This window comes from Simochromis diagramma, unplaced genomic scaffold (genome assembly GCF_900408965.1).
Source record: "Simochromis diagramma unplaced genomic scaffold, fSimDia1.1 OVJJ01000501.1, whole genome shotgun sequence".
In the NCBI taxonomy this organism is placed as follows: domain Eukaryota; kingdom Metazoa; phylum Chordata; class Actinopteri; order Cichliformes; family Cichlidae; genus Simochromis; species Simochromis diagramma.
This window is the reverse complement of record NW_024387320.1, coordinates 6,632,509-6,641,630: the sequence shown is the minus strand read 5'-3', so window position 1 is coordinate 6,641,630 and position 9,122 is coordinate 6,632,509. Positions and strand designations below refer to the sequence as shown.

Genomic DNA, 9,122 nt, shown 5'->3' with positions numbered 1-9,122 from the left:
CTAACTCGAAATGAGTTAATAAATCGAAATTTTGAGTTAATATGTCGAAATTTCAAGAAAGTAACTCGAAATTTCAAGAAAATAACTTGGAATTTTTTTTTTTTTTTTTTTTTTTTTTTTTAGTGGCGGAAACGGGCTTCCATAAATAACCCATCTTGCAACTGTACTTCTCTCCTTGATCCAGTCACCCGGCTCTGGACTTCCAGCAAGTGCGCTGGCCTTTTCTTTCCCCACAGTTCAACTCTGGGTTTTCCTCCTTTTTTTCTCTGCGTTTCTTGATCTTAGCAGTACTGCCTTCAGTCCCGTGGCTGAGATGGGAAAAAGAACCACGTGTATGGGCTCAAGTAGTGGTCATAAATATTTTGTACTTGTAAACAGGCTGCGTAGTTTTGAACAGCACAAAATATCAGAAAATTTTAGGTTTGTGCATCTGTAGATGAGAATTTGTGTTTATAAAAAAATATTTACACAAGTTACAATTTTTACAGACCAAAGTTAAGGGACCTAGCTTGTATGAGCCTTATGGGGTATTTATTTAGAGATCCTCCAGCTTCAAACTGGTTACCCTTCTAGGACCTGAAGCTCAGTAAAGCACCACTCCGACAGCCAAACCCATCTGTTCTCTGGTTGGATTGTTAAATTTGTGATTGACATGACACTGACCACATCTTACATTTTGAAGAAGAAATAAGAAACATTAATTTGGTTAGTGTGTACAGTGTATAATCTGCTGTCTGTTCATCCAGCTTGCAACAGATTTGTTTACACTCACAATACTTTACTAGTATTTTTGTCTATAATAGTATCTTCTATTCGCATTAGTATTTACCATCTATGTTATTTCATTATAATTTAAGTTTAAATCTGCTTTTCTCTTCTATCTCTTATTGTTTTATCAGACATGTCCCCCAACAATGCCCAGGACAAGGTAGTCCCAGGAGGCTGGCTCACCTCCAGATCCTCCAAGTACCAAATTTGAACTCTCCTTTGAGAAGGGTCTTATGGCACATTTGCAAAATGTGTCAGTATGACTGACAGGAAGGCTGTAGCCATTATGAAAAACGAGAACCCAAAGACCCATTGGAAAACCAAGAGGTAAAAACTGCTCCCTAGAATTTCAGTTAGAAAGATGTTTGCAGTGGATGTAAGGACTGTGATGAAATGCCTATAAAATGTTTTTTTCTGTTAAACTAATGTAAAAACCATCTCATGTTTCTAGCTCACTGCCATGTGAAAACGTAACGCCTGTAACTCCAACAAACCAAATATATTCCTGAGTTTGAATATGTTTAAAAAGTCTTTTTGACTTCATGAAAGGAATAAATTTCAAACTGCTCAATTAAAAGGCAATTCGTCCCATTGTCGTGCAGGTATGATTAACTCCATGATTCTTTACATTAATGCTCTGAAAATGGATACTGATCAAATTTGAATCGTAACATGACATATTCTTTGATACCTCTCAGACTGGAATAGTGCTTAATCACCTCAAGTCTCTTGGAACAATACACGCAGACCTGAAATTATAAAATGTAATGTTGGTGAAATATCACCAAGAGCCGTACTGAATACAATTATTGACTTTGACCTGGCCTATGACACCTCAGCTGCCAAAGTGGGGCTCTTACATTCAGACCTGTCCGTACTGGTAAGTAGCTGGAATCAAATTGAATCTCTTCCTCACACAGTCACACAAACTCCAGTGTTTGTGATTTCTGTTAGGGGTTTCTCAGCTGTAGTATAAATAATGCTTATCCAAATGGTCAACATAAACAAAAAATGTGACAATCATTTCTCTTTGTCGTCCATCAGGTCTCCGGAGATTATTCTGGGGCTTCCATCTACAAAAGCCATAGATGTATGGTCCCTGGGCTGCATGGCTGAGTCTGTACACTGGTTCCTTGCTGTACCCTGGGTACAGTGAGTATGCCATGGTAAGTAAAGCAATACAAGAGCAGTTTTTATTTCTTCTGAAGAATTTGATCTCAAGCTTAATAGAAAAGATTGATAACATGATGTATGTCAGTTAAAAGTCTGTGCTGGACTCCTAGTTTGATTACATGTTCTGCTGTACTCTCAGCTGAGATACATGATGGAGACTCAAGGACAACCCCCAAAGAAAATTTCAGACTGTCTTTTCAGACATCTGAACTGTATTTCCAAGAGTCTGGTATTCAGTTCGTGGAGAAAAGATGAATAAATCTCTGGATGACCTCTTACATGTAAGTATACTTTTTGACCATATAGTGGGCAAAAAACAAAGTCTCTTTAGCTGTGCTGTGTTGCTTTCAGATCACCCTTTAGATCCACCCCACCGAGCCTCAGGATTATGCAGATAAAACCGCAGAAATGTGTGATCTCCTGATGTTTGTTGAACTCTAATAGTAATAAGGTTATTAAAAATAATCTGGTCTTTTTATTACATATTACTTTGCTTTATGTGAAAATTCTGTTATCATTTAAATGAGTAATTTAACATATGGCATGGTTCATTGTCTGCAGTGTTAAGTCCTGCTATGAGCACATTAACAGCTTTAAAATAAAGAAGACAGGGATGTCAGATAGCGGAACAGAAGGGTGTGGATCTCTGCACCAGCCCACCTCTGACACCAGACAACCTGCCCAACAGAACTCCCACCCTTGGCCTCCACCCTTCTTCTCAGAGGAGCAGCCTGAACTTCATCAGGCCCAGTCACTGTAAAACTGCTCACACATTTCCAATATTTCCAATCAAATCACACTTTAAAAGAAAACATCTGGAAGAAGATAAAAAGGATACGAGTGACCCAGATCTTTAAAAAAAAAAAAAAAGAAAAAAGTACTGATTGGAAAGACATGAGCAGAAAAATACCGTACCAACATGAAAGGTCAGATCATGACCAGAAGAAATACCATCATTCTACGGGTTCATCTTGCTCAACCAGTGGCTACAGGACACAGAATTCCATCTTGGCGAGTAAGAGGAAGCCAGACCAAAACTGCTTTGACAGGTCAAATGAGAGGGCCAGAGCAAACTACGAAGATGGCAGGAGCCACATGTCCGTTAACACCTTCAATCACAGTCGGGCTGAGGACCACCGCTGCAGAGAAGCAAAAGAAGGGCAAGCAGAGTAACACTTGATTTTTCTTACATGACGTGAGTGCCTCACTTAATCTCACTTAAACAAATTTAAAACGTTTGGCTATTGAAAAACAGACTGTTAAAATTCATCTCAGCAGTAATGAGGCCACTAAAACTAATATTGAATCAGTGTGTAATGTCACTAACATTGTCAGACTCTATAGGTTTCCCTGGTCCATTTCTCAATCTTGTATTTCAGTGATTCCACCACTGCACATCATTAATGTCTGTCTTCTCTTTCCACTAGTTATTTCTCATCTCTATACTCTCCTTTCTCTATGCTTTCACTTGATTGTCAGGGATTTCTCCACCTTATGGAGGGTTTTCAGCTTACGGTATAAAGTTCCTTCAGGCGAATTTTGTTGTGAATTGGCATCACAGAAAAATTGAAATGATTAGTTTCATTTCTTGAAGTAAAAATAAAGTTGTCTACATTAAAAAGCAAACAGTGTCCCTGTTATTGTAATAGTCAGCTAAGTAAGTTAGAAATGATAACAGCCAGACAACCGAGTAATATGCATTATATATGGTTAAAATACACCAAATGCAGTAAGTATACTCGTTTCATATAAATATAGTCTATATTGGTGGATTTTTTTGCTGCCGTCACTTCCAAAACGTTCCCCTCTCACTAAATAACCAAATCCCACGTGTTGCCAAATGATTTTTTTTTTATTGGTCGACATGATTCACTTTTACACCAATAGGAAAGCCGTGGCATTTTTTTAAAATTCGCTTTTCTTTTTTGTGCTGTCCTTGGAAAACACTATTTTTACAGTTTCTTCTGCGCTAAGCATGACAATAGTATTCAGAAAAAAGCATTGTGTATATATTTATGATATATACACAATTGTATAGCGTTGTTTGACACATGAGCACACATGTGCAATAATGTTGTGGCTTTATGTTTTGGAGATGAAACATCAGATTTTATTTAGATTTTTATTATTGGGGGGGGGGGGGGGTTGTGGTAGGGTGAGTGTTGGTTTATTTATGGTGTTTGCTATGACTTGACTGGAATGCTGTACTTCAAGTAAGCAAACTTGCATTTTCATCATGAGATCCAATAATTTTTCTCCAACAGTGTTTTAACTGAACTATTTTGAAGCATACTGTCATTTCTGTTTATTTCGCTTAAATTAAGAAAAGGATTTTTAATGGCATTTAGTTAATTTAAACAAAAAAATCTCAATGTTCCCTGCAATTAGCCACACAGTCCCCATTCCAACAAAGATGACGACTTTATTGTGAAAGTCACAACCGGATGTGCTCTAAGTCATTTCTGGGTTTAACAGTTGTGAGGCAACATGGCGAACGCCGGTGGAATGACCGTGGATGGAGACCTGATGCGATACACTGAGTACTCTCCAAAAACCAGTGTTAGAAGTGACGCGGAGATAGACAGGCAGCTGGTAAGTACCTGTTTTAAATACTTAGGACTTTTGTGTCTGTCAAACTAAATCGAGGTGGTTTGATAGCAGCTGACACTTCTGTTAAGTAACTTCAATGACCGCTAACGGCACGTCGGTCTATTGCATCAGGTACAGAAGCTAGCGAACTAACCTGAGCAAAGTAAGCTTTAAAGAATGTCTCACAGACACGAGCTTTCAGGGCTAATTGGTGCAATCTTCATTTTCTCTGGGTTAAACAACAGTAGATGAGGAATCGTAACCTGGTTAGCCACAACTAGCTACATGTGGGTTACATGTATGACTCCAAGGAACAGTGACGTTTGTATGTCGATGGGTTAACACAGAGCCCTTGCAGAGGTTCTTTTAGATGTCATTAATATTTATTGTGAGGCTTAAAAAATACGATGCAAAATATACTGAGGTTTAAACAGGGGAAAGACACGCTTTAAAAAAAATGCACGTTTTCAGGTCCCATTTATTTAATTATGGAGGTAGGGCTGTTTTAGACGTATCTCTGGCATCGAGAAACAGTAAACTATCAGTATTAGAAAATTACCACTACTTCAGTTTTCTATATTAAATATCTGGTACTATGAACACGGAGAAGTTCAAGTTACATTACTGGGATGATTTCTAAAAATCTTATTGGGAAAATAAGAGCGATCACCATGATGAATATTGGATATAATGATGAAGAGAAATTTGTGCCTTCAAAAAAGTTCATTTGGATTTGGTACATGATGTCATACTTGGTATTACAGGGAAGCTGGAAGAAAATGTATTTTTTCTTATTTATTTGTTTTTATTTATTTATTTTTGATAATGAGGCTTTAATATCTGTGAAACCATTTAGTTTCACATTCATTTGGACTGTTTGGGGGGAAACAAAAACACGTGCCTCGAATATGAGAAATTGTAAACAACAATCGGCAACACGCCTCAAAGTCTGTTTTTAGATATCGGAGGTCCAAATAGTTTGGGCTTGAAGCATCTGGCATAATTACTCACCTTGAGGTCTGTATTCGTAGCGCTCTAGTACCAGACATACACCCTAAAAAATTTAAGTTCCTAGCTGAAGTAGGTTTCTAGATATTAGAAGTTTAAAATGGCCATTCAAAAATGATGCAAGAAAAGCATCATTTTTGGCCTATTTCTTTCTGTAGAAACATGACGAAAAGCCAGAGTGAGCTTTGAAGCTATGGATCATGGGAGGGGATAGAGAGAACTCCAAAGGAAAAGGTGTCTGCAAAGGTTATTTGCTTTAAAACACTGTAAACATGATCAGCAGACACAAGTCAATAAAGTTTAACTTTAAATAGTGAAGTTACTCAAGTAGCTGTGTCGAATGACCTGTCTGACCCAGTGTGCTAACAGCTGGATGTTTCATTTTTGGTGACAGGGACGGACATTAATTGCAGTTGGTCTTGGTGTGGCTGCAGCAGGGTTTGCAGGTAATAATGGTTTGATTTTGAATTTGATTTTTTTTTTTTTTTTTTTTTTTTAATTTCTGTAGTTTGAAAGCTTTCTTCTTTTTTTTCTGGTTTAAAATTCTTGTGCATGTCTTGTGTTTAATCTACAGGCCGGTATGCTTTCCACCTTTGGAAGCCTCTTGGCCAAGTCTTCTCTGAAACTGTGAAGAAGATGCCTTCGTCAGTAAGTAAATGATGAACATCCTGCACATCCACTGTAATGCTTATATCTACTCCAGGTGAATAATTGCTACTAGGGCTGCTCAATTAATCGAATTTTAATCACGATTACGATCTGGGCTTTCAACGATCATTAAAAATGACTGAGCCGATTATTAGCCCCTCCCTCGTGCTTTACTCTCGCGCTGCTCCGTGTGGCAAATCGAGCGCACCTCTCTGCATTTCGAACACGCCTCACAACAATTAAGAGGACCCGAGGGAAGCTCGGAAAGCTAAGCAGAAGTTATTTGGAGAGGAGAGTGACTGCCGTTGGTTGAAAAGAGAGGTAAAAAAAAAAAAACTTCAGTGGTGTGGAAACATTATGGGTTCGCAGAGTCAGACGTGGATCAAGTAGACATAGTGTGTAAACTTTGCTACGGTGTCGTAGCTGCACCACAGAGCAACACTGCAAAGTTCACTAAACATAGATGTTTACATTTTTCATTTATTTTTTATATTGCAAACATTTGCACTGTTATCAGTATTTGCACACTATTTTATATTATCTTTTTAAAGTCATTATTCAATACATTGTTATTGTTAACCCTTTAAATCCCTGTAGAACCGGAACCGTGTAAGCTAGGGCAATAATTTCTTTTGCATATGAAACCGGAGGAGTTGTACTTACATCTTATGTCATCAGCTTGTCCTCGGTCACGGTTTCCTTCCACATAAAGCTTTGCAGAAATTGCATAAAAAGCGCTTGCAGCAACAAAAACATAATATTCCAGAAACACGCTTTGCCGATCCGATCAGCTGTTCGTAACACTTCCCACAATGAAAAAGACGTCAACGCAAACTACCGCATGTCTGCCATTTCCTGTCCGAAACCGGAAGTGACGTCATTTTCGCAGAAAATGTAGTTTTTTACTTGTAGGCCTTAAAAGCCTATACTGGTGTTTTTATAAGTCATGTTTGACTCTATACTTTTCTGAATAGTTTCTGTGATGCTTAGAACTCGAATTGCACTGCTGGAAATAGTTTATTTTGATGCACCTGCTGTTTTCTTTGCAAATTTGCATCATAGGATTGTTTTTTGTTTTTCCTGCAGTATATAAAAATTGCTGTATCTCCAAAGTAAAACTATGAAGACACTCAAAATAAATTTCCTGTGGTGGGAAACTATTTTTTGCAATTTTCTTGTATTTAAAGTTTTGAGGGATAAGCCTCTTAAATTTCTCCAAGTAGAAATATATGTGAAAAAACAAAACAAAAACGATTTTCAATTTTTTTGTAGTTTATTGCGCTTTTTTGCAATTAATGTAATTACTATGGACTTAATACATACATATTATTAAAATATGGGCTATAACAGTTGTATTGATGTATAGCAACTTGAAATGCTCCCAAAAATGGCACTACAACATGTAAAAAAAAAAAAAAAAAAAAAAAAGCTCTGGCGGACTTGGTTCTATGGTAGGTCTTAAAGGGTTAAATAAATATTGTCAAATAATCGAGATCTCAATTTCAGTGAAAATAATCGTGATTATCATTTTTGCCATAATCGAGCAGCCCTAATTGCTACACACTGTGCCACGTTAACATGTCAATCTCAGATATTACAGGCAGGTGGATTCAGGAAATACTGGTCTTGAGTCTTTTTCACCTGTCATTACCCAAACCATGTAAATAATAAAGGGAACTATTTTTAGGTTTCATGAACTTTTATGCATTTTTTTGCCTGCGTGTGCACTTGTGGTATGGATTCTATGTGCTGTTTTTTATAAATGTTCTGCATTTGTCACCCTGAATGTTTCACACGTCATTTAAAAAGTATGTTTGAAATATATTCCTCCTCAGACTATTAACCTTTTTAAAGAAAGCCAGAGGGTGCTGTTGCTTTAGCCTGTCTTTAGAGGAATGATCTAAAAAAATCTGTTCTATCATAAAGTTATTTGGCATACATAATCAAAGGTCTAATACTGTGGTGTCTCCTCAGACTTTTTCATCATACTACAAAGGAGGTTTTGAGCAGAAGATGTCCAAACGAGAGGCCAGTCTCATTCTGGGCATCAGGTAATGCATCTTTTTGGTATAAATAATGTTGGTCTTCTAAAATTAGGCATATTTTTATCATTTCTAATTAATCACATGGATGTATTATGTTACATCCAGCCCAGCCAGCACTAAAGCCAAGGTACGAGAGGCCCATCGGAGGATTATGGTCTTGAACCATCCGGATAAAGGTAAACCTAAACCAGATCGATCTGTTATCTGTGATTATCTGTGATATTAATTCAAGAGATAAAGTTGCCTCTAACCAAAACCTGTCTGTTAGACTGCATGTAGAGCCGGTTTAGTGAGTTGCACCAAAATTGTTTTTGTGTTTGCAGGTGGTTCCCCGTATCTCGCTGCCAAGATCAACGAAGCTAAAGACCTTTTGGACAAAGAGACTCGCCGATGATGCACACTGTCAATGAGCACTAAAGACTTTCATCCCCCCTCAGCTTCAAAGTACTGCTTGAATGAGCATGAATACCGTACAGGGGAAACCGCTAAAGTTCAAGAGGATCGTTAAAAGGATTCTTTGTTAAGCTGCCAGAGTAACTTGTGTTTAACTGAATTTGTCACCCCTGTGATTATAAGGTTAATACATCCTTAAAACCACCTGCTGTTATTTTACACATAGAAGTAATGTGTTGTATTTAAATGAAGGGGTTTGAAAGGATATATACACCACCTAGTGGCAGCTGGCTGAAAATGGAACAGTAATTGTGCTGAGTTCATTATTGGCTGTGTAAATATAATGAATAATGATCTATTTAAGCAGCAAGAGAACAAACTCTGTTTTCATATTTCAATGTTTTAATGTGGAAGTTAAAAAATAAACTTAATTTGCAAATATTCACAGTAGGATCTATTTTTAGATATCAGTGCACTTCTTGAAATGTATTCAATTTA

General features: G+C 37.3%; 1 protein-coding gene across 1 annotated transcript; it reads left to right on the top strand.

Annotated features, from left to right (window-relative positions):
• Positions 1-912: 912 nt before the first annotated feature.
• On the top strand, positions 913-9,069 carry dnajc15 (DnaJ (Hsp40) homolog, subfamily C, member 15). Its single transcript, XM_040005532.1, has 11 exons — positions 913-1,095; positions 1,220-1,370; positions 1,467-1,934; positions 2,081-2,222; positions 2,503-3,136; positions 4,417-4,533; positions 5,933-5,984; positions 6,113-6,186; positions 8,161-8,237; positions 8,337-8,407; positions 8,555-9,069. The coding sequence occupies exons 6-11, from the start codon at positions 4,429-4,431 to the stop codon at positions 8,623-8,625; spliced, it is 450 nt and encodes a 149-aa protein (XP_039861466.1). The 5' UTR covers positions 913-1,095; positions 1,220-1,370; positions 1,467-1,934; positions 2,081-2,222; positions 2,503-3,136; positions 4,417-4,428; the 3' UTR covers positions 8,626-9,069.
• The last annotated feature ends 53 nt before the right edge of the window (positions 9,070-9,122 follow it).